The 25618-nt window shown below is 46.1% G+C and overlaps 1 protein-coding gene across 4 annotated transcripts in view; it reads right to left on the bottom strand.

Moving 5' to 3' along the window:
• ZDHHC14 (zDHHC palmitoyltransferase 14) overlaps nt 1-25618 on the bottom strand; it is a 282728-nt gene that overhangs the window by 102906 nt on the left and 154204 nt on the right. For all 4 annotated transcript variants that reach the window (XR_014065315.1, XM_081529746.1, XM_081529748.1 and 1 more), the window contains exon 2: nt 17589-17749. Coding sequence is in view for 3 of the 4 variants with exons in the window: in XM_081529746.1 (XP_081385872.1) it covers nt 17589-17749 (161 nt within the window). In the remaining variant the exon portion in view is untranslated. The remainder of the gene's footprint in view (nt 1-17588; nt 17750-25618) is intronic.

Genomic DNA, 25618 nt, shown 5'->3' with positions numbered 1-25618 from the left:
CCCTTGTCTTTTACGAGCCAGCTGGGACCTGCTTTCTCCAGACAATCCCTCCCCCTCGCCGCCCACCGCCCATTAACTTCTCTTGGTTCCCAGTTCCCTTGAGTCTCACAAATTTAATTTCTCAGTCCAGGGTGATTCTACCTCCAAGGGGACACTGGGCACAGTCAGGGGACACTTCTCTTGTCACGGTTGGGGCAGGGAGGGTACGAGTGGCATCTTGTGGGCAGAGGGGAGGTCGCTCCCGCACAGGATGGCCCCCACCACAAAGAGTGTCTGCCTCAAGCAGTCCACAGCGCGATGACTGCAGACCCTGCATTAAGACCACCTGCCCTTGATGATGTTCTATTTGTTTGCTTGTTTTAAAAAGCCTTCTCAGCCCAGGAGAGATGTCTCGGGAGAAATCAAACCTGCTAACACCTTGATCTGGGACTTCTAGTCTCCAGAACTGTGAAAAAATGTATTTTTTTTAAAGCCTTTCAGTGTTTTTAGTGAACTTCCCTGGTGGCTCAGACGGTAAAGCGCCTGCCTACAATGTGGGAGACCCAGGTTTGATCCCTGGGTCGAAAGATCTCCTGGAGAAGGAAATGGCAACCCACTCCAGTACTCTTGCCTGGAAAACCCCATGGACGGAGGAGCCTGGTGGGCTACAGTCCATGGGGTTGCGAACAGTCGGTCACGACCGAGCCACTTCAGTTCACTTTTCAGTGTTTTCCCTCTGTATGTTAGCCTCCAGCTAGACTTCTTCTGATTCTTCCATAGTACTTAAGATAGTGCTGTGCTTAAAATAGATGAACTGATCCTGATTCATTTCCTAACTAAACAGCCAGCCAGGAATATTTCTCATTAAGTGTCTGGCGTATGTCATCACAAGATAAAAAATAGTCACATAAATGTTTGAAGCATCCTGTGCCCACAGAGACAAAAATGTGGTCGTCTCTCTGTCGTCACCCTGCGAAAGTCTGTCCAATGACAGACAGCTTCTTCTCAACCCCGGCCATGGTCACACACACGACCTGCTCTCGACCGCTTTCATTTCTGAGTTCTTTTCATAGAACTTGACCTTTTTTGTTGGTATTCGTGGGATAAATATCAGCAAATACGACAGCAAAACCTTCTCACCTACATCTAAGAGAAAATGTGTCTTCCTTTTTTGCAGAGCGGCAGAGGCGATGGGGAAGGTGTCTCAAGCTAAACCTGATGGCGAGTGGATTACGGCACAGGTGAACAGCATGCAGGGGAATGAAACACCCTGATAACGGGGAAGAAGAGACCATCGCTTCCTCCCCTGGTGGAAGCGCCCTTAACTGGATGAGGGCTTGCATAGAGCACAAGTGAGCAAGCCCTTAACCCCACTCCTGCCCAAGGTGAAGAAGCAGAGGATAGCTGGAGCAACCACAGACGGGCATTCTTGCATTATCTTAGCACCCTGCAAAGTGCTGACCAGAGAACAGAGGGCCCGTATATCTCTACCAAAGTTGCAGTCGCTCCAAGTGTGTTACACTTAGCTTTGTGAGGGCCACAGGAGGTTTTAGCCTATTTCTGTCCTATTGATTTCTATAGAGTGCAAGGAGTAACCCAATCCATCCGCTCACTCAAGGACCCTTGGACGTCAAGTTTCCACCCTTAAAGGAAAATAAAGAGATCTTGTCGAGCACACACTCCAGATTCTGATGGCATGTAAGGTGGCATTCATCCACTTGGGTTTCTGTTTTCTCTTAGAAAGTGTTAATCTACAGAGTCCAAATAAATGGTCTTTACTTCTGACCACCTATGTAAGCTAATTTTTTTTCCTACAGGAGCCTTGGAAGATAAATTCGGATACAGGAAAAATGTGAGGGATTTTCTGCTTACCAAACATGGTGGCAGGAAGAGCCCTCACTGGAGGACCCCCGTGTTCTTCCAGACAGAACCATCTCATGCCTTCTCTGCCCTCTTTCACGTGCCTTCCAGCCTCTGAGTGCTAATGCCCATCACAAACCTGGACTACACAGCAGCCATGAGTCTACTCATATTCCTAGGCAACAGATCTTAGCCTCAGAACTCATCAACAAGAAACACAACAGTTGATCTATCACTCGTAACTTGGATTGAGTTTTTGGGAACACAGGAAGGAAGAGAGATATCGCTCCCCCCGCCTCAAACCAGCTGTAAATCCCTACATTGCAGTCTTAAATTCCAAAGAAGGAGGAAGAAATTTCACTTGGAAAACAACAGTGAGTTGGGTGGGTTATATCAACATTTCAGAGGGTGATGACTGTGACATAGTTTCATTGACCTTTCCACCCCCACCCCTGCCAAGGTAACATGTCAACAAAGTTCAACTTTCCCAGAGTATAAAAAAAGTGAAAGTGTTAGTCGCTCAGTCATGACTCTTTGTGACCCCATGGACTGTAGCCCAACAGTCTCCTCTGTCCATGGAATTTTCCAGGCAAGAGTATTGGAGTGGGTAGCCATTCCCTTTTCCAGGGGATCTTCCCAACCCAGGGATCAAACCCGGGTATCCAGCATAGCAGGTGGATCCTTTAGTATCTGAGCCACCAGGAAAGTCCATGGGAGAGCATAAATGACACACGGGCACCTGGCAGGTGAGGAATAAGCACAGACACTAAAGAAGGGGTTGCCTGACAAGCGGCCCTCAGTTAAGTTGGATTCCTAAGTTTAGGGCTTCCCTGTTGGCTCAGATGGTAAAGAATCCGCTTGTCATACAGGGGACCTGGGTTCAATCCCTGAGTTGGGAAGATCCCATGGAGAAGGGAATGGCTACCCACTCCAGTATCCTGGCCTGGAGAATCCCCATGGACAGAGGAGCCTGCTACAGTCTATGGGGTCGAAAAGACTGAGCGACTTGCACACTAAGTTTAGACTCCAGCCACGAAACGTGCAGATGTTACTAAGCAACATGTGGGATGACTCCCTGGGTTGTTAAAAGAAGAAATAAAAAAGCTCCTCCCAAGAAAACTTCAAGGCAGACCTCTTGCTTTTCCGACCACAGCCCTTGTTCCCTAAATCATCTCCGCTGCTCAGCGTGGCAGGCAATCCTTCCGGGACCCGCACCTGTTGGCCTCTCGGTCTCCTCCCAGCTGAGCCCCTGCCTCGCCTCCTCACCCATCCATTTCCTCTCTTCTCCAGGGGGTCTTTGTTTCCTTTTATTCCTCACTGCCTTTCAAGCTGCTCTATACTTGTAATAAGAAAAGGCCTCCCACTTCCCAGCACAAAGAGCCTGCCCACTCTTCTGATTAACCTCCTCCTCTGGAGGGGGTCTCTCTCCTGAAAGGCTGTTCTTACCTCCCTCCTCCTCCCGCCCAGCGCACGCACTGGTGCAGCCAGACCCCTGCTCCAGAGCCCATTCTGCCCAAGAGGCCCTGCCTGCAGGAAGTGCCTTAGCTTTGCTGCTGCTGCTAAGTCGCTTCAGTCATGTCCGACTCTGTGCAACCCCATAGACAGCAGCCCACCAGGCTCCTCTGTCCCTGGGATTCTCCAGACAAGAATACTGGAGCAGGTCGCCATTTCCTTCTCCAATGCATGCATGCGTGCTAAGTCGCTTCAGTCGTGTCTGACTCTGTGCGACCCCATGGACAGCAGCCCACCAGGCTCCTTCGTCCACAGGATTCTCCAGGCAAGAATACTGGAGTGGGTTGCCATTTCCTTCTCCAGCCTTAGCTTTGACTTCCCTCTACAACCTAATGACTGGCTGACTCATTCCTTCACTCTCAAGAGCTACTGTTTCATCATCTTGCTTTATCCTCCCAAGCATACCAGTTAAAGTAATAATGATAGTAATATTCCAGTGAGTCACATAAATATCTCACTTTGCAGCAACTACAGTTTACTTGCTGGATTTACATGGGTGTGCGTGTAGCTTTGCATTCTAAAATTATTAACAGAATATGTCACTCTTTCTGTTTAAGTCATTGAATAAGCTTCATAACCTTCTAAAGCAGTTAGGTCCCCAGATTTTCATAGTCAAGCAAAGGAGGCAGAAGGGTTTATTTTAAGAACCACAGAATAATAACACTAGAATGGAACTTTACACTTAGTGTATCTATTTTATACGGATCAAAATCAAGGCCCAGAGAAGCTAAAACCCTTCTCAGGGCTATACATCAAGTGGAACAGCTGGGTTAGGGGCTCAGGCAACTTAGTGACAGAGCCGGGGCTCATAGCCACATGGTTTATTGATGATAAGAACATAGAGGAACTTTGAACTCTGCAAAGCACTATCTAAAGAGAAAGTATTTATTGATATGTGTGTTAGCTGCTCAGTCATGTCCGCCTTTTTGTGACCCCATAGACTGTAGCCCGCCAGGCTCCTCTGCCCATGGCCATGGGATTCTCCAGGCAAGAATACTGGAGTGGGTTGCCATTCCCTCTTCCAGGGGATCTTCCTGACACAAGGATCAAACCCAGGTCTCCTGCATTGCAGGCAGATTCTTGACCATCTGAGCCATTGATATAGTTGTTATTAACAAGTAATTTTTTTTTTTAACTTTTTAAAAAATTTTAATTGGAGGCTAATTACTTTACAATATTGTGGTGGGTTTTGCCATACATTCACGTGAATCAGCCATGGGTGTACTAGTTGTTATTAACAAGTAATATTAAAGAATGTGAAGCCACCTACTCAGATACGCTACTGAGCCGGGTGATCACACTGAACGCTCAAGGTAAATGAAGTTGTAGTGAGCCAAACTCCTGAAAATATGATGGCTTGGAGAGCTTATCAGGAGAGGAGGCAAATGCTGCCTGCTGGAGAGATGGTCATGGGATTGGGCACTGGTCGCAGGGTGGGCAGTGGAACGCTTTAGGGCGGCGCTGCTCAGCTTTCATGTGAGTCACCTGCGTCTGCCTTAAACCACAGATTCTGCTTCAGTAGAGCTCGGGGCTGAGGTCCTAGGGGTCTACGCAGCTCCTAGGGGATGTTGATGTTGCTCTTCCACGGACCCACTTTGAGTAGCAAGGACTTAGGGATGCAGTTGCGGAAGCAAAAATGTCTAAGAGGAGATATAGTACCTGTGCTTAGCACCAGGACCCCAGGGCTGGAGTCCCGGGCCTGTCGCACAATCGCTGTGTGAGCATGGGTGGAGTTGTACCTGTCTCTTTCTGGGTTTCGGTTTACTCATCTCGGTGAACCAGGGGAGTTGTTCTGGATGGTTTCCACGATTGCTGAGGTCCCTTTCAGAGGGAATGTCCTATGACTCAGAGCATTGCAGCCCGCCAGCCTACTTGCAGTCAGGGAGGTGGGCTCAGAAGCTCTTGTATTAGAGCCCAAGATCCATGAGTCAGCAGTTTCCTTAATGCCCCCGGCTGGGGGAGCGTGGGTCTCTAATTCCCAGTAACGCGCTCTAGACCCCTGCTCTTTCCTTCAGGCATGGTCTTGAACCACGTGGTCCCAATCTTCCCATCCCTTTCATGCCACTTGATCCTTCACTTCCCCTCCTTGCAGCATCTGGCTTCCTCTGCTCCCTTGAAGCTGACCTTTTCCTCGCCCTGGTTCTTTCATCATCCTTTCCCCTTTTGCGGCCTTCTATATGAGAAATGACTACAATTACAGTGCTTTCTTTTTTTTTTTTTTTTTTAAGTAAAGCATGTCAGTATTGCTCTATGCCATCATTTCGATGATTTAAAGATTCTTTTTTTTTTTAATGTGGACCATTTTTAAAGTCTTTACTGAATTTGTTACAATACTGTTTCTGTTCTATGTTGGCCATGAGGCATGTGGGATCGTAGCTCCTTGACCAGGGATCGAACCTGCACCCCCTGCATTGGAAGGCAAAATCTTAACCACTGGACCACCAGGGAAGTCCCCATATTGCTGATTTAACACAGACTCTTTAAAGACTGTGACACAGTGAGAGACAAGGGGAGAGAGAGAGATTTGCCCTTATCTGAAATGAAGTGATAGCATTTTAGGGCGTCCACCAATTCTACAGAAGAGCTTCCAATCTGTACATATATGAAAGTGAAAGTCTCTCAGTCGTGTCTGACTCTTTGCAACCCCGTGGACTGTAGCCCACCAGGCTCTTCTGTCCATGGAATTCTCCAGGCCAGAATACTGCAGTGGGTAGCTGTTCCCCAACCCAGGGACCGAACCCAGGAGGATTCTTTACTAGTTGAGCCACCAGAGAAGCCCAACATATGTGTGTGTGTGTTATGCCAAATCTTCAACTATATTGAGACACCCAGTAGATTCAGGATAGGGCATACAGAAGGAGGTCGCTAAAATACCTATGTAGATTTAGGAATTTAGGCTCAGTGTAGTGGGGGCATGAGAGTGTGATCTCAACAAATTAAATAGCACCCCCCTCAACCTTGCCTCAATTTCTTTTCCTATAATAAGAAAAAAAAAAAAAATACCGCTTGCCACACACAATGATATCGGGACGACAGCGAGGACAATTCTGTACAGGGTCTCCACCAGAAGAGAGGATGATAATTCTTCACAACAACCATCACACAGTAAAATGTCCTGACTCACAAACAAGGAAATACGTTTGCATCAGAAACCGGCCTCAGTTCCAGCATAGTACATTCCCCGCAGTTTGGATTTCTACAGGAAGAAGAAATAACCTAGGCTTCACTGAACATCCTGGATGAAACACACCCATCCTTCCAAAACCTTGGGACAAACAAAATCTCCAGCTCCTTCCTTCCCTCAGAGCCAGAGCCTTCAGAACCTTGTGGTATTTCCTCAAATACCAAGATTCTGAATTGTGACATCTGGTTCCCAGCTCTCCCAGGCTGGGACTTGCTTTTAAAGAGACAATCAGGAATTCTGACATCGTAAGCATCCACCCTGAGTTTCTCACTGCCTTCCCTTCCCTGGCATTGAGTACACACTTGATGATTCTGGCATTTTCCCCTAAACAAGGAACCTGCTTTTTTTATTACTAGGATGTCATTTTCTTCAAAAGCCTTCGTCTCTTCCTCTTTCAAAAGGTATTTCAGATGTAGTAGGGCACCCTGCCCCTACTTCCCATAAGTCCTCCAATAGCAGCAGGGAACATCTAGACTTCAGTGAGGCAGCCAAGACAGGCTGTCCGATTGTCTGGTGTTTCCCTGTAGTCCTTCTTCTCCTCCCACTTGGGCTCAGGATGTGAGAACCAGGCCCACTAGCCATGGTGGGCTGGACATGGCTCTTTATTTCTGAGCCGCGGCAATGATGGGGAGACCCAGCCAATGGGACAGGGAAGTTGGAGGGCCAGATGATGCTGACAATCTGCGGGGAGAGAGAATGTAACTTACAGTGAAGGGATGTGCTACCCACTCCAGGGGTCCCAGAAATCTCCCCTCAGGCAAGCAGGATGGTAGCCAGTAGCAAGCAGGGGTTAAGAGCATAGGGTGTTATGGCAGATGAACCTGCATTTGACTCCCAGCTCTGGTGGCTCACACAGTAAAGAATCTGCCTGCAATGCAAGAGACCCGGCTTCAATCCCTGGGTCGGGAAGATCCCCTGGAGAGGGGAATGGCAACCCATTCCAATATTCTTGCCTGAGAAAGCCCATGGACAAAGGAGCCTGATGGGTCACACTCCATGGGGTTGCAAAGAGTTGGACACGACTGAGCAACTAACATTTAAGGTATGGGCAAATGATCTTCAGCAAATCACCTTCTTTTCTGAGCACCGGCTTTCTCTGACATAAAATAGGAACATGAATAGCATCTAAACATTATGGAGTTGTGAGTCTTAAATGAGATCATACATAGGAAGAGCTTAGCATAATGCCTGGCACGAGAGAAGTACTTAATGAAAATAGCTGTGAATACTATCCTACCTGTCATCACAGACCAATAAGCCAACTACTTCACAGGACAGGGCAGAGACTATTGTATGTCAGTGGACACAGGTAAATGCTGAAGTTGGTACATAAAAGAGAGAGCCTGATAGCTATTGAAGTAGTATCATAACCCTGGCACAAACAGGGCAGAAAGCAGGTGGCAGGGGGCAGGGAACAGTAAAGGCAGGAAGGACCCCTACAGAGGCAGGTGCAGTTCAATTCTAGACAGAGTTCTTGGTCTAGCAGAACGCTCCTGGGGTTCTGAAATGACCACACTGCAAATAAGAGTTACACAAAGGATAAACTGTGGTAATTTTGGAGGTGAGACTGTGCCATGGGTGCTCAGTCGCGTCTAACTGTTTGCGACCCCATGGACCGTAGCCCACCAGGCTCCTCTGTCCATGGGACTTCCCAGGCAAGGATGCTGGAGCGGGTCGCCGTTTCCTCCTCCAGGGGATCTTCCTGACCCAGGGATCAAACACATGTCTCTTGCATGAGCAGGCAGATTCTTTACCACTGAGCCACAGGGAAGCCTTAGACGTAAGGAGGGAGATGCAAGTAACCTAGAGGGGTGGGATAGGGTAGGAGGTGGGAAGGAAGTTCAAGAGGGAGGGCACTTATATACATGCATATGGCTGATTCATGTTGATGTATGGCAGAAACCAACTCAACATTGTAAAACATTTATCCTCCAATTAAAAATAAACAAATTTAAGGAATTGGAGAAATGATCAGAAAATGTCACATTCTGAAAAGAAAACTGGCAAAACCAGTCAAATCAGCCCCTTTTGATGCCTTTTTTTCTTGCATATTCCAGTGTGGCTGTCTAGTATGGAGCACAAAGAGTGACTGCAAAGTCTATGGAAGAGGTCATCACGGACTAATCACAGCTAATAGACTAATCAATTATAAAGCAAAAATTAAATGAAACTATCAATTTAAAAAGCAATTTTATGGTGAATATTACCAGTAGAAATAACTAACATGAAAATAAGCCAATCATGGCTTAAAAATTTCACATGGTAAAAAATTAAATCACAGGGAAAATCTGTCATATTGGAATAATAGTTCTATAATAAAATTCATAATGGCAACTTTCATAATATAAAAACCAATCAATAAAAAATCTTAGTTACAAATTTTATGCAGAAATCACTCTAATAAAAATAATTTTGGTAGAATAAAAATAGAAATGGGAAAAATTGGAAATAGTGTAGCTTTACAATAGAGAATACTGATTAAGGTCTTAAACTGGCTTAAGAATATCCTCCTCAGAAAGTATTTTCTTCAATGAAAATCCACCAGTGTTATTAAAATTCCACTTATCGAGTTGGCCCCAAAGTTTGTTCTGTAAGAGGTAATGGAAACCCAAATGAAGAACTAAATAAAATGTTTCTACTCTTAAACACAGGGCTTCCCCGGTGGCTCAGATGGTAAAGATTCCACTTGCAAAGCAGGAGACCTGGGTTCAATCCCAGGGTGGGGAAGACCCCCTGGAGGAGGGAATGGCAACCCACTCCAGTATTCTTGCCTGGAGAATCCCATGGACAGAGGAGCCTGGCGGGCTACAGTCCATGGAGTCACAAAGAATTAAGATGTCTTTGGGGAAAAAAAACTAGCAAGTCAAATAGGTAGTGAACATATCCTGTTTCCATAGAACACTTCCCAGGAAATGCACTCCCTGGGATGGTGTAGACCCAGGCTGCTGACAGGGCCAGTGCCTCCACAGGGGCAAGATGCTGCCTGTCTGCTTCCTAGACGGCTCCTCTAGACAATTCCTGGCCCAAGGGTACTTTAGGAGGAAATGAAAGACAAGACTCCTGTCTTGGAAAAGGTGACTGGTTCTGTGCACTACAAGGAAAACTCTTGGAAGATGAAAATTTGACTAAGAGTGTGGAAGAGAGAGAGAGAGAAAGAAGAGGAAAGAAGGAGGGGGTAGAAAGAGGAGGGGGAGGAGGAGGATAGAAAGGAGAGGAGGGAGGGGAGGAGGGAGGGGAGGGGGAGGAGGGAGGGAGTAGAGGAGGAAGGAGGAAGGGGAGGAGGAGAGAGAGAGGGGAGGAGGAAGGAGGAGGGGTGGAGGGAGGGGGAGGGAGAAGAGGAGGGAGAGGAGGAGAATAGAAAGGGGAGGGGAGGAGAGGGGGGAGAAGAGGGGGGAGGGGAGGGAGGGGGGAGGGGGGGAGGGGAGGAGAGGGGGGAGAAGAGGGGGGAGGGGAGGGAGGGGGGAGGGGGGGAGGGGAGGGAGGGGGGAGGGGAGGGGAAAAGGGGAGGAGGGAGAGGGGGCGGAGGGAAGGGGAGGGAAGAGAGGAGGGAGAGGAAGGGGAGAAGGAGGATAGAAAGTGGATGAGGGAGGGGAGGAGGAGGAGGATAGAAAGAGGAGGGGGAGGAAGAGGGAGGGGAGGAGGAAAGAGGAGGGGGAGGAGGAGGGAGGGGAAGGGGAGGGGGTATAGAAAAGGGAGAAGGGAGGGGAGAGTGTGGAGAAGGGAGGGGAGAGGGTGGAGAAGGGAGGGGAGGAGGAGGGAGGAGGAGGGAAAGGAGGAGAGAAAGGGGAGGAGGAGGGGGAGAAGGAAAGGGAAGAAGGAAGAGGGAGGAAGAGGGAGGTGGAGGAGAGAAAGGGGAGGAGGGGGAGGAGAGAAGGGGAGGAGAGAAAGGGGAGGAGGAGGGGGAGGAGGGAAGAGATGAAGGAGGAAGAGAAGGGGGAAGAGGGAGGGGGAGGAGGGAAGAAGAGAAAGGGGAGAAGGAGGATGGGGAGGAGGGAAGAGAGGAGGGAGGAAGAGAAGGGGGAGGAGGGAGGGGAGGGGGGAGGAGAGAAGAAGGGGGAGGAGGGGGAGGAGAGAAAGGGGAGGAGGAGGGGAGGAGGGAAGAGAGGAGGGAGGAAGAGAAGGGGAGGAGGGAGGAGAGGGGGAGGAGGGAAGAAGGGGGAGGAGGGGGAGGAGAGGAAGGGGAGGAGGAGGGGAGGAGGGAAGAAAGGAGGGAGGAAGAGAAGGGGAGGAGGGAGGAGGGGAGGAGGGAAGAAGGGGGAGGAGGGGGAGGAGGGAAGAAGGGGGAGGAGGGGGAGGAGAGAAAGGGGAGGAGGAGGGAAGGAGGGAGGAAGAGAAGGGGAGGAGGGAGGGGACGGGGAGGAGGGAAGAAGGGGAGGAGGGGGAGGGAGAGGAGAGAAGGAGGAGGAGAGGGAGGAGGGAAGAGAGGAGGGAGGAAGAGAAGGGGAGGAGGGAGGGGAGGAGGGAAGAAGGGGAAGGAGGGGGAGGGGGAGGAGAGAAGGAGGAGGAGGGGGAGGAGGGAAGAGAGGAGGGAGGAAGAGAAGGGGATGAGGGAGGGGAGGGGGAGGAGGGAAGAAGGGAGAGGAGGGGAGGAGAGAAAGAGGAGGAGGGGAGAGGAGGGAGGAAGAGAAGGGGGAAGAGGGAAGGGAGGAGGGAAGAAGAGGGAGGAGGAGGGGGAGGAGAGAAAGGGGAGGAAGGGGAGGAGGGAAAGGAGGAGGGAGGAAGAGGGAGAGGAGGAGAGAGGGAAGGAAGGGAGGGAAAGAGACTCAGGGAGTCAGAGCAGACAGAAGGGAGGCACACAGATGGGTGCTGTCCAGTAGACGTTCCAGCCGCCCAGTCAAAGGTTCAGAGTGGAGGCAATAAATCTGAAGATTCTACTGCAGCCCAGGTGAATTTTTTAAAGGCCAGCCAGCTTCCTTTGATCTCATTCCACCCTCACCAAGCTGCCATGAGATCACTTACTCGTGTCAGGGTTACCGTGACACAGGGCGAGAGTTACCTCTATAACTAGCCTTGTTTTTGGAGCCCAACGGGAGGACTGCATGTTTGAGTTCACAACTGCCTCCTCTGATCCTCAGGATGCTGGAGGGGATGGGGCGAGATGCACGTGGAACGGAAGACGGGAGGGAGAGCAGCCCCTTTCCCCTATTTTTATCCCTGGAAAGGCAATTGAAATGAAAGTCTTGGAGCCTGTGCATGTGGTATCATCATTTTTTTCTAGCCCCAAATCAGTTGCTTAGTATATGGTCATTCCTGAGTGGAATGAAAGAACAGAGTTTCACAAACAGTAAAGCTGCCAAGCAGGACTTCGGTGACCCCACTGCCTGGACCCCACCGCCTTTCTTCACTGTCTTTTCAGCGACAGCATGAGTCATTGGGAAAGCTCTTTCAGAAGAAAGACGTGTAAGGCGTTTCCACAGACTTGGAACAGACTGAGACGCACAGCCTCCGCCTCACCACCCACTCCCCTCCAGAAATCTGAGGACGGGGAACGTTGTTCAGATTCTTGGCAAATCTTCAATCAGTTCCTCAGACGGCTGGTTTCAAGGGACTATTCTGGGCTTCTACACTCAGAGAAATACAATGGATAATTGGAGTCAATAACTCTAATAATAAAAAGTTTCCAAATCTCGTGTTTTGCTTCTTTAGAGAGCACAAAATAAGTGTGCTGAGATTTCATTGAAACATCATCTTATTTTCCACAGCCAAGTGATATACGGGAGGAATCCTTATAAAGCATTAGACTAGCTCTGCTGTTTATTTCCATCACAAAACAGGTCATTTTTTATGAGAATCTATATTTGTAGAAGGTGACAATAGATCCGAGTGGGGAAAGAGAATTTTTCTTAAAAGATTCTAGCATTAATGAGCCTACCTGACAAGAACCTCACAGGCTATGGGTTCTTATTCCCATGTTAAGGGGTTTCCCAGGTGGCGCTAGTGGTAAAGAACCTGCCTGCCAATGCAGGAGACATAAGAGGCACAGGTTTGATCCCTGGGTCAGAAAGATCCCCTGGAGAAGGGAATGGCAACCCGCTCCAGTATTCTTGCTTCAAGAATCCCATGGACAGAGGAGCCCGGCAGGCTACAGTTCATGGGGTCGCAGAGAGTCAGACACGACTGAGCAACTAACATTTAATATTTCCATGTTGAAGTTAAGAATATGATAGGATGAAGATTAAAAAGTGTACGACTAGCCAAAAGTCACACAACCAGAGGGTGGGAGAGCCTTCTTCCTTCTCCTCCACCCTCCTCCTCTCTCCTTCCCTTTTATTTTAGACAGCCTTATTGGGGTACAAGCTACCTTACATAACAGTTATCCATTGTAAGTGCACAATACAATCATCATTAGTCAATTTATTAGATTATGCAACCATCACCACAATCCAGTTTTGGACCATTTTCATCCCCCCGACAAATTCTCTCAGCAAGTCTGTGTGGTCAGCCCTTAGTCCTGTCCCAGCCTGGGCAATCCTTGATGTGCCCTCTGTCTCTAAAAGTTTGCCCTTTCTGGACACTTCATATAACTGGAACCACACAATCTACAGTCTTCGGATTTGGTTTCTTTCACTTACTATCACAGTATTTTTAAGGTTTATCCAAGTCGGAGCCTGTGTCGACACTTTGCTCTATTGTACTGCTTAATAATATTCTAATATGTGGACTGATCACATATTACTCATCAGGTTACCCACCAATGGACATTTGGGTTATTTCTAGGTTTTGGCTACTAGATACAACGCACATACAAGGACATGTGTTTCATTTCTCTTGGATATATACGCAGGATAGAACTGCTGGGTCATATGGTGACTTTAACTTCTTGAGGAATTTTGAGGAAGTATTTTCCAAAGTGGTGGCACCATTTTACATCCCCACCTGTAATGCATGAGGGTTCCAATTTCTCCATATCTTCACCAACATTGTCAGTCTCTTTTGGTTGGAACCATTTTAGAGGGTGTCAACCTAGACAGCATATTAAAAAGCAGAGACATTACTTTGCCAACAAAGGTCTGTCTAGTCAAGGCTATGGTTTTTCCAGTGGTCATGTATGGATGTGAGAGTTGGACTATAAAGAAAGCTGAGCACTGAAGAATTGATGCTTTTTCACTGTGGTGTTGGAGAAGACTCTTGAGAGTCCCTTGGACTGCAAGGAGATCCAACCAGTCCATCCTAAAGGAGATCAGTCCTGGGTGTTCATTGGAAGGACTGATGTTGAAGCTGAAACTCCAATACTTTGGCCACCTGATGTGAAGAGCTGATTCATTTGAAAAGACCCTGATGCTGGGAAAGATTGAGGGCAGGAGGAGAAGGGGACGACAGAGGATGAGATGGCTGGATGGCATCATCGACTCGATGGACATGGGTTTGGGTGGACTCCAGGAGTTGGTGATGGACAGGGAGGTCTGGTGTGCTGTGGTTCATGGGGTTGCAAAGAGTCGGACACGACTGAGCAACTGAACTGAACTGAACTGAAGTGGTATGTCATTATGGTTTTGATTTGCATTTCCCTAATAACTAATGATGTTGAAGATCTTTTCATGTGTTTATTGGTCATTCATACATCTTCTTTGGCAAAATGTCTGTTGGATTCTTGACCCATTTGTATACAGGTTGTTTATCTCCTTATTGTGTTGTATGAGATCTTAATATGTTCTAGATACAATATAAGATATTTTATCAGATATATGACTCATGACTATTTTCTCCCAATCTGTAGCTTGTCTTTTCATTTTCTTAATGGTATCTTTTGAAACACAAAAGTTTTTAATTTGATGAAATTAAATTTATCACCTTTTAAAAATTATAGATCCTGCTTTTGGTGTCCTGTCTAAGAACTCTGCTCAACACAAGGTCATGAAAATTTTCTCTACATTTCCTTCAGAAGTTTTATCATTTTAGCTCTTATATTTACATCTATGATCCATTTTAAATTAAAATTTTGTGTATGGCATAACGGAAGGATTAAATTAATCTTTGGATTCAAATGAATTCAAATTAATCTTTGGATTCAAATGAATCCAAATATGGACAACCAGTTTCTTTACTTGCTATGTGGTTTTTTTCCAGATTTTTTAAATTTCTTGAGTATTTTTTTTTTTTTGGTAACTGTGGCTTTTAAGAATTTGTCCATTCATCTAAATTGTCTAATTTGTAGCATAAAATCAAAATCCTCTTAATTTTTGTAGGTTTGATGGTGACACCTCTGCTTTTTATTCCTAATTTTGGTAACTCTTATCTTCTCTCTTTCTCTTTGTCTTCTTTTTGGAGTGGGGAGTCAGGGGAGTATAGCTGAAGTTTTGTCAATTGTGTTGATCTTCTCAAAGGACTAATTTTAGGGCTCACTGATTTTCTTTGTTGTTTTGCATGTTCTATTTCACTGATTTCCACTCTCAACGTTACCATTTCCTTCCTTCGAATTGCTTTGAGTTCAGTTTGTTCTGCTTTTTCTAGTTCGTAAGGTGAAAGTTTCAGTTTCTAGGTTTTGTCCACGCACGCATGCTAAGTCGCCTCAGCTGTGTCCAACTCTGTGACCCCATTGACTGTAACCTGCTAAGCTCCTCTGTCCATGGGATTCTCCAGGCGAGGACACTGGAGTGGGTTGTCATTTCCTCCTCCAGGGGATCTTTCCGACCCAGGGATTGAACCCAAGTCTCTGACATCTCCTGCTCTGGCAGGTGGGTTCTTTAGCACTAGCGCCACCTGGAAATTCACACGCTCCACTCCGAATGGAGTCGGCCCTTCGGACGAGGAGGCCGCAGGGCGCGCAGTGTCCACATGGAGCTTCCTCACCTTCGGAATGCAGGCTGGGGATGACAGCAGTCCAGAGAGACTCCCACAGACTCCCACCATGCTGCCCCAAAGTTCATCAGTTTTTCATGAATAACTGCTCCTTAATACAGCTGGACTCCAGAGCCATGAAATGACTGTTTCTGACTACTTTGTCTCATCTTATCTATAACGTCTCATCTAATTGCCTTTGGGGAAGGACGTATCGGACTACTAATTTCTGCCACTCCAAAGTCCTGTCTCTAAAGCTCCTTTTCTCTCCTTCACAGGAAACAAAATCTGGTTTCATCTCTCCCACGATCTGTGTCTCTGGAGGGAAGTGGCATGGGGGCAGAGATGGGTTTTAAAAATGGTTTATGTTGAAAAGTATGTTGAAAAATACTGCTCTGAGGTGATCAACTTTAAGAAAACGAAACAACAAGAAAATTGCATTTTAATGAATCATTCAGCTTCTTCACTAACTCAATGCCTCTTAGAATCTGCATTTATAATAGAGAATTTCGACAGCACTCTTTATTATTCACTTTGTAAGAGAGGCAAAAAAAAAAAAAAAGAAAAAATCCTGATCTTGCTGATTCTTCAGATGCTCCCAGCACTAATGGGGAGGTGGGAGAGAAAATAGGATCACAGCAGGCCAGTGCTAAATGCTTAATGGCAAGTGTGGGAGCTGGGCTCTCTGCCTACTGCACCAGTAGGAGTTTTAAGCTCATACAGAAGTGATGCGGGCATAGACTATGCACTGTCTACAGGCTCCAACCTAGTCCCTGAAGGAAACTGGGCCCTGGCCTCTCTCTCTTCCTTATGACATGAACTAAAGAACTAGGAGTGAGATCCAAGGGACCTGGGTTGAAGGGTCTGGCTCTGCTATCTTCTTCCATCTAACCCCTTGGGGTTTTGTTTTCTTATTTGTAAAATGGGTGTAATAATAAAGTCTTCCTCACAAAATTGCTGGGACGTGATCAAATTCAATGATCATCATGAGTGGTCTTTACAAATTATTGATGAGCTATATAAATGCAGCCTCTTGATGAGGGTGAAAAGGAGAGTGAAAAAGCTGGTCTGAAATTCAACATTAAAAAAACGAAGATCATGGCATCCATTCCCATCACTTCATGGAAAGTATTAATAGAAATGGAAAAAGTGGAAGCAGTGACAGATTTTATCTTCTTGGGCTCCAAAGGCTTTACACTATAGATTATTGCCCTGTGTTCAAATCTCAATACATGGTGGCTAAGAAACAGATTGTCTCCCCACTTCCCTACCTCAGGACACAAGAAGGCTGCAGCCCAGCACACAACTCACACACACTCCCATCATTGACCCCTTTACTGCTCCCCTCCCAGAGATGAAGGATGAAGGCAGATGCCCAGAGAAGGACATGACTGTGCTTCAGCATTTGGGGAAATGAACCAGAGCAGACACTGTTTTTCAAGACCCACACTTGTACCTCTTCATATGGTGGAAAGTGAGGGTCTCTCAGCCGAGTAGGCTGGGAAGGGAAGCCCACTGGGAGAGAACTATTTCTGTCAAATGATTTTTCATACCTAAACTTCACATTCACACTGAGTCACCACAGTCCCCCTGCCACGCTTGTCAAATGACAACCACAGCAAAGCTATACATTCACAAAGGCAAACTTTTAAGAGCAAGCGGGAGCTCTCTTTTTAATTAAAAAAAGAGATTTTAAGGGTTCTTTGTATGAGGGATAGGGATTGGCTTTTTAATATCTTTAAAATGGATTGCTGTAAATTTTTAATCCCAGGTTTTCCAATATCTAAGGAAAAATAAAGCCATTCATCTCAATATATATCAGAAATATATTATCTTTGTCAAACCTTAATAAAGAAATGCTGGAGCCTAGGCTGGATAAATAGGACAGAGTCTAAGGTGTAACCTTTCCTGATTTATATTTTAGAAAGCAGAGGAAAGAGCAGCCACCAAGAACCACAGCTTTCACAACAGTGCCTTCTGCAGGCGCCTTCTCAGAGTGGACTCAGACACTTGGATTTCAGAGAGCTTGGCTGGTGGTGGCCTGCCTGCTGGTACCACCAGCCCACCTCCAGCGAACCAGTCCCTCGGCCTTACCTCCAACCACTTTCCATCCCACCTCCTACTCAGGTCATCCTCGGGCCAAGTGAATGAAGACATCGGGACTCCTCCCCAGGGACTCAGCCCCTCCTGCAAGGGCTCCTCGCCCGTCCTCCTGCACTGGGGCTGAGCACAGGTGGGCAGTGACCACAGGCTAAGGGCGGACCTTCAGGGTTACCTATTTGCCTTTCCAGGTCGGCGGCTTCATCAGGCGTGGCTCGCGGAAGGACGCCGGGGTCACTGAAGCTGGTGCGCAGCAGGGTCCCCATCACAAAGAAGAACAAAATGCCACCGACCACCGGGATGGCAGGGGTGATTTTCACTGCTAGATACGGGCAGCTGCCAACAGGTGGGGGAAGGCAGGAGGGGAGGGGAGAAAGAAAGGAAATACAATGTCAGTAATCAACAGTAAGCAGTCTGTGTTTTCCAAAAACCTACGGGCTTTTTTTTTGGAGAAGCAAAATTGATTTCCATTAAAAATTCATCTGTGTTAAGCATCTACATTTGAGGAGGTCTGCAGTTCTCTCTCGTGGACAGTTTAACCCTCCCTTCTCAGCTAAGATAACCCTCGGCTACTCGGAAAGACACTGGCAGAAAAATGAAAATAATCCTGCTTGTATAATCGATGTAAGATGCACAGAGCTTGCACCCTTTGTGTTGGAAACACGGCACATGAATTACGTGATTCTCCACCTAGTCCTGAATTGTATTAACACAGGAGACACTGGCTTAGAACAATTTTCATCAGATCAGGCCTTTCCTCCCTGGGTCAGGCAGCTCAGGGCACAGACACAGAAAACTGCAAGTCACCCTCAAAAGGCAAGAAAGTATTTTTTTCAACATTTTGGACCTAATCTATCCAAAAGAGGTTAATGAGATATGGAAACATACTGGTGGACCAGTTTCCCAAAAGGACTAAAAGGATGTAGGCAGGTAGAAAGCTATGACCAACCTAGACAGCTTATTAAAAAGCAGAGACATTACTTTGCCAACAAAGGTCAGTCTAGTCAAAGCTACAGTTTTTCCAGTAGTCATGTATGGATGTGAGAGTTGGACTATAAAGAAAGCTGAGCACCGAAGAATTGATGCTTTTGAACTGTGGTGTTGTAGAAGACTCTTGAGAGTCCCTTGGACTGCAAGGAGATCCAACCAGCCCATCCTAAAGGAAATCAGTCCTGAATATTCATTGGAAGGACTGATGCCGAAGCTGAAACTCCAATACTTTGGCCACCTGATGCGAAGAACTGACTCACTTGAAAAGACCCTGATGCTGGGAAACATTGAAGGTGGGAGGAGAAGGGGATGACAGGGGATGAGATGGTTGGATGGCATCACCGATTCAATGGACATGAGTTTGAGTAAACTCTAGGAGTTGGTGATGGACAGGGAGGCCTGGCGAGCTGCAGTCCATGGGGTCGCAGAGTCGGACATGACTGAGCAAACGAACTGAACTGAATGTGCACTTACAGAAAAAGACGAGCTACCAACGGATAAACATGGCCCAAGTTGACTCTCAACCCCCCTTCACTGTCCCCAGTGAATGCACTGACATGCAGCAGGGTCTTGATGAGTCAGGGAGAGGTGCCCTTGCGACAGACCGACGTCTATGCCAGCCGGCTCCGGGGACCCAGGAGCCAAGGCAGCTTTAAGCACTGCCCTGACCCACTGTCATTGCCCCTTGACTCTGCGGAGGTGGTGGGAGCAGAGTGAAGACCAACCTGGTGCCTGGAGCCCAGTGAAGGATGAGCCCCACAGGGACCACAGGCAGTCTGTTGTCACCACATTTAGGAACATCGTGGGCATCAAGGAACACCACACAGACTCACAGAGTTGTAACACCCAAAGTGCAAAGTGCCTCCTAGATGGTCTGCCTCACCAGGGGAGGCTCTTCAGACACTCAACCCCAAACAAAGAGAGGGAGCTGGAAGAGGAAAGGCTGCAAAGCTTTGCTTAAGAGATGAGCAGGGGTCTCAGTCCTGGGGGATTGTCATGAAATGACCATCTTCCCTTTAGAGATTAACTATAAAGTGACAATCATTTAATACTGCACTGAAACCTTCATAGGGGACTGCGGCCTGGCTCTGGGATATGCTGCAGTGTCAGGGGCCACAGAAATAAACGCCTTCTCAGGGCATGTCCATTATGTTAAATGGAGCACGTGCGGACTCTGACATGGAGCGTCTGTGAAGAGCTGGTGATAAATATCAATTGCTGCAAGGCTATTGATTAAATCTCTGACTGTGATGTCAATCAAGTTAATAGCAAGGAACCCAGGCTCTAAAGATCATTAAAAAGCATTTGTGTCATAAAACATGACATTATCTTTGTTCCTCTTATTGTCATATAAAAAGCCACCTGAAGTTGTATTAAGCCTTGAAAATGAGCTAGTGTACCACAATCAGAAATCAACACAGTTCGTGGGGGGGGAGTTTGGGGGAGAATCAGTTCTTGGGGGAGAATGGATACATGTATATGCATGGCTGAGTCCCTTTGCTGTTCACCTGAAACTATCACAAGATTGTTAACTGGCTATACAGCAATATAAAATAAAAGGTTTTTCTTTAGAAAAGAAATAAACACAGTCCATTACTGAAGGCATAAAACTGACCCTGATACTAATACATTTTGGTTTATATAGATTAGCCAAAAATTCTTTTAGTCTAAAAGAATCTACTCTAGGTGTACTTCTTTTTTTAATAAAATGGTTAGAAAAATGATCAATTGTGTTGAGAATTTTTCTAGAATTTAAATTCAGAATTCAGCGGATGAATGGCTATTTGAATAAGGGCAGAGAATACAACAGGCCAACTTTCTCCTCTTTCTCGTTATTAATGAGTTTGAATAAGAAGCCACTGGAATAGTTGTTCAGCAGCTGCACCCGGGTCATAGCTGGACATCGTTACCTGGATGACCAGCCCACAGGATGGGACCCACCTTGAGTGTTTAGGGATGAAGTTTATTTAGCTCCATTGGCCTCTCCAAGGATGGAGACTTGAGTGCTGTCGGAACCCTCCCATGAAGGAGATTTAGTGGATCTTCAGTGTTTTTGCTTTTCCCTTTTGGTTCTAAAATGTAACTTGGTTGACCTCAGAGGTTGCCTGCTCATAGTCATAAAGGTTTGCCTTCCCAGAGCAAGATGTCATTAAAGAGTAAGTCAAGTCAAAGTCAAAATGTTAGTCGCTCATTTGTGTCTGACTCTTTGCAACCCCACGGACTGTAGCCCGCCAGGCTCCTCTGTCCATGGGATTCTCCAGGCCAGAACACTGGAGTGGGTTGCCATTTCCTCCTCCAGAGGCTCTTCCCAATCCAGGGTTCGAACCTGGGTGTCCCGCACTGCAGGTAGATTTTTTTACCGCTGAGCCACCAGGGAAGCCCTGTTAATGAGTAAACCATGTCCTAAATGGTTTCTCGTTGTCCCAAGTGCACTGTATATAGGGCCACCACCCATGTCTCCAGGTTGATGACTCTGGAGGCCTCCCATCGTCTCCACCTTCCCAGACAGTGGCCTGTGACCCAGCCCTGGTGTCTGGACCCCCCCCACCCCCATCTCACCTTGTTAAAGCCTCCTCAACTTTCAAGTTTCCATAAAGACCTGGTGACAAGATTTTCTTGGCTCACCCCCAAGCAAAAGAGCTGGTTTCTTGTTCTAAACTTCCCTAGTATCTTTGTTTGCTTCTCTCGATGGTACTTGTGGCTGTTTGTGGACATGCCTCATGAACCTCACTGGACTGGAAGTCCCGAGGGTGAGACTAGGCCTTGGTCAGCGTGTGTCCTTCATAGCACCAGGCATGATGCCTCACGTAGGGTAGGCATTTGATAAGTATTTGTTAAGTAGTTGAATGAATGGAACCTATTCACTGAATCTTACAGTAATAGAGAAAACTGCAAGGAAGTCAAGTCAGCCATACTGTCAAGATCACAATGTACTCTGTGTCCAGAACTTGCTTCTCTATCTTCTAAGCTTGTTAGAACCTCTTTAAAACGGGTGCTAAGAATCTGCCCTGTATAGGATGCTTTTGCCAATGAGGAAAGGCAGGAATGCACCTGAGCTGAGTGTGTGCAACACTCTCCAAAGTTCTAGCAGATGAAGCACCATATGTCGGTAGCAGGCGCTCTGTAAGAGCAGCCCGTCCCACCAGCTTCTATATTTCAAAGGACAACGTTCGGTTACTCACTAAAGTCTTGGCCATGGCTTTGTATAAAAGAATTCAGACCCCCAAGCAAACAATGAGATCAGGGCTACACTGACACCTTCAAGCTGCTGCTCAGAAAAAGCCGAGAGCATCTGCAGTCCTGCTGGTGAAGACCCAGGAATAAGCAGACCCAGCTTAGGATGGCAATCACCAAACCCCTAGGAGGAGCCGAGACTGGTGGGAAAATCTCAGCTAACTCACAGCCACTGGCACGACCTAATAGCTGAAGCGCTGCGAGAGGTAAAGAAAATTCTTAGCTTGAGCTCAGACAACTTGAAAACGGCTCCTTCACATTTCTGAGCAACAGCGGCTGGGCTCTCCAATTCTGAGAGCCATCTGTGATGAGGAAGACGCCTTCCCCCGAGGGCCTGGATCGGATACAAGATGAGGGTGCAGCTGCCAAAGATATAAACACCAAATGGAGTCCTCTCTCTCGGTCTGAAGAATTGTGACCTACATACAACCCAGGGCCCGGTGGGTAACCGGCTACCAGCATCTTTGTCTTCATAAAGCTCAATGAGAAAGTGGCAGGAGGGAAAAAAAAGAATCTGAAAGCATGCATTTTCATAACATAAAAGAAATGAGTTAATTTAGCACCAGACAAAACAAAGGCTATCATGATGAAAAGTCTGTATAATAATCCCGCTCCTATGATATACGTCAGTGAGCTGTTCGCCTTTAGATATGATGATTAAATATCTACCACAAACTGTCAACTCACTCTACATCAGAGGTAAAGAAGGGTCCTTCCAGGTAATAATTAGACCATATAGCACTGCCAAAAGATTACAGGGAATTTTTTCAGTTCTAATAACAATCTTCTCAAATCTTTAAGAAAAAGAATTATTTGTATTTTGATGTCTATACATGAAGGATAGAGCCATTTCTAAGTGCTATATTATCTGAGACTATGCAATTAATGTATTCCCTAGTGGCTCAGATGGTAAAGAATCTGCCTGCAATGCAGGAGAGCTGGGTTTGATCCCTGGGTAGGAAAGATGCCCTACAAAAGGGCATGGCAACCCACTCCAGTATTCTTGCCTGGAGAATCCCATAGATAGAGGAGCTCCTGGCGGACTATAGTCCATAGGGTCGTGGAGAGTTCGACATGACTGAAGCAACTTAGCACACATGACAAAATTATTTTACCATCAAACAGATACTGACCTTTCCAGAATCAATACTCTCATTAATTCTATATTTCTATTTAGAGAATGGCTCTCAGGTTAGAATTTACTGGTGGTTAAAATTGATACTTTGTGTTAAAATCCTGGAACTAAACATTTTACATAGAAAATCTGGAGTTCATTATTGGGTGTTTAGGACTCTCTGTTTCCTCACAGGACATTCTTTGGGAGATTAGCTTAGTCGAAAACAAAAATAAAACAAAATGAAACAATACTAACAAGATGTAACAGAGACATTAAGATCATGTGGCCTTTGGAACAAAGAAAATCTTCTGTAATTGATAATAGACGTAGAATCCACCTGTCAACATGAATGGCCCTTTAAAATATAAGAAGGTGAGCAGAAAGACATAATAAACATGTAGTATTAATAATATTACATAATAATAACAACAAAAAAGTAGAGAATCTTTTCCCATAGCAAAACAATTTGAGTCATCTTTTAATATTTTGCTGGCAAATGGTTATGCATACAAAAAAAAAATTCCCATTAACTGTAGCTCATGACCCCTGACCACAATACAACCTACGTTTGACATTTTTGTTCTGTCCTGTACATATGAAAGCATAAACACAGAATAACTATTCTTTATACACAGAAATGAGGCATGCAATTAAAATTGATACCAAGGAGAGCGTGGCCTTGCTTTATTGATGTTGCACTCTAATGAAGGAAGTCTCCATATTTCAGAAATCACAAAGTTCAGCTATTATTTTAAATGTCAGACTTTTGATTGCAATGCATTTCAGTAATAAATAGCTAAGGCAAATGATCATAAAATGAAATAATCTGAGCCAATGACTCACATGTCTGAAATAATAACAGAGTAGCATTATGAGGGTAGTAATACAAATGATCTTTTTCCTTTTCATATGAGTCACTCTAAAATAAATGTATTTTTCATTTATAGGCAGGGACATAAACACCATTACTTTTATGATTTGTTCCTTAATCACATATTTAGAAATAAATGTAGCACTACAGGGCAAAGATAAGCACATTAGTTGGAGACAAATAGAGAAAAAAAGTGGACTCAGAAATAACATCCATTCACAACCCTAGAATGGAAAAACAGATGATTTTATACAGTGTAAAAGATCCTGATGCTGGGAAAGATTGAAGTCAAAAGGAGAAGGGGATGGCCAAGGATGAGATGGTTAAATAGCATCCTTGACTCAATGGACATGAGTTTGGGCAAACTCCGGGAAATAGTGGAGGACAGAGGAGCCTGGCGTGCTGCAGTCCACGGGGTCGAAAGAGTCAGCTGAGACTGAAAAACAACAACAACCCCCTTCAAGACATCCCACAGCTGCACCCAATGTTTGAAGGCCCCTTCTTACCAACTGCACATAGTGATGAATCTACCAATGCTATATGAAGGAGGGAGTTGAAATAAATGGACTCAGGACCAGAGGGAGAAAACAGAACCCAAAGAGATTGGAAGGGAAAGCTTAAACCCAGAGAGGAAGAATGGGGAGAGGAGAACTCCAGGTAGAAATGTGAGGATGACTCCCGGTGTCATCAGAGACTCGTGGATCATCTTTATACTAGGTTGCGTCTACCTTCTCATCAGGAGCAATAGTTTCCAGGCTCATTAAGGGAAGAGATGGTAATGGTCTCTTTCCCAAGGAGAAGATAGTCACTAAGGACTCTGCTTTCTCCCCAAGTCTCCCGGCCACATGTGGTTCCAACAGGCAAGGTTCTGTGCAGCACAGTCTCGCCTGAAGCCTGTGGAGCTCCCATGTGGCAAAAGCAGTGTCATTATTCTTAATTCAGGGCCTCGCAGACCACCCAGACAGGTCTAGTTATAGACACAGAATCCAGAAGCCCTAGTTTAAAAATACAGGCTTCAAATCCCAGAGTGTAAACAGCCCCCTCTCCCCATCTACTGTTGAGAATGTACAAGGGATGGTTAGGGAAAATTGTGGCATTTCAAACTTTTTTGGTTAAATGCTTTTGCATTTGATTCAAAATTCTAGGAAGCCAGAGGCTTCTGGCCCATGTGTGGATCACGGGGAGGAAAGTCAGTATCTCTCTGTCCCCAGACTGGCTCTTTAATGACCTAATGGGATCACCTAGGCATGGCAACCATACATCCACTAGAGTCCTCACTCACATGGTTGGTTGTGTCATTTTCAGAGGGAGTATGTCCATAGTAACGCCATCATCTTGTTTTCGGTGCCTCCCAGAACCCATAAGAAATCAGCAGGTCAGGAACTTCCCTGGTGGTCCAGTGGTTAGGAATATGCTTGTTGATTCAGGTGACACAGGTTCAACACCCTCATACTTTTCCCCATGGAAAACAAGGTCATACTTTAGGGTATATTCTTCCAGTTATGAATATAAATGTATGCTTGAAACAAATATAGGATCGTCCCGAGTCTACTTCCTATAATCCTGTGTTTTCGGTTCATTCAACAGATATTTATTCAGAGACTATGTGCTGGACCCAACTCCAGGCAACCATAGGTCACATCTTTGGGCTTTCTCTAGTTGCAGTGAGCAGGGGCTACTCTCTAGCTGCGGTGTGCGGGCACCTCACTGCAGTGGATTCTCTTGTTGCCAAGAAATTTAAATTTCTTAATCAAACATGGCTTGTTTTTGCAGTGGAAAAATGTATGATTAAAAGCAAGTGTATAGGGCTTCCCTAGTGGCTCAGTGGTAAAAAAAATCTACCTGCCAATGCGGAGACATGGGTTCGATTCCCGATCTGAGAAGATCCCACATGCTGTGAAGCAACTAAGCCGTGTGCATCGCAACTATTGAGCCTGCGCTCTAGAGCTCGGGAGCCGCAACTACTGGGCCCATGTGCTACAACTACTGAAGC

The sequence above is a fragment of the Giraffa tippelskirchi genome, chromosome 9 (assembly GCF_054371585.1).
Source record: "Giraffa tippelskirchi isolate mGirTip1 chromosome 9, T2T-mGirTip1v1.2.pri, whole genome shotgun sequence".
In the NCBI taxonomy this organism is placed as follows: domain Eukaryota; kingdom Metazoa; phylum Chordata; class Mammalia; order Artiodactyla; family Giraffidae; genus Giraffa; species Giraffa tippelskirchi.
This window is presented reverse-complemented; position numbering and strand designations above follow the sequence as displayed.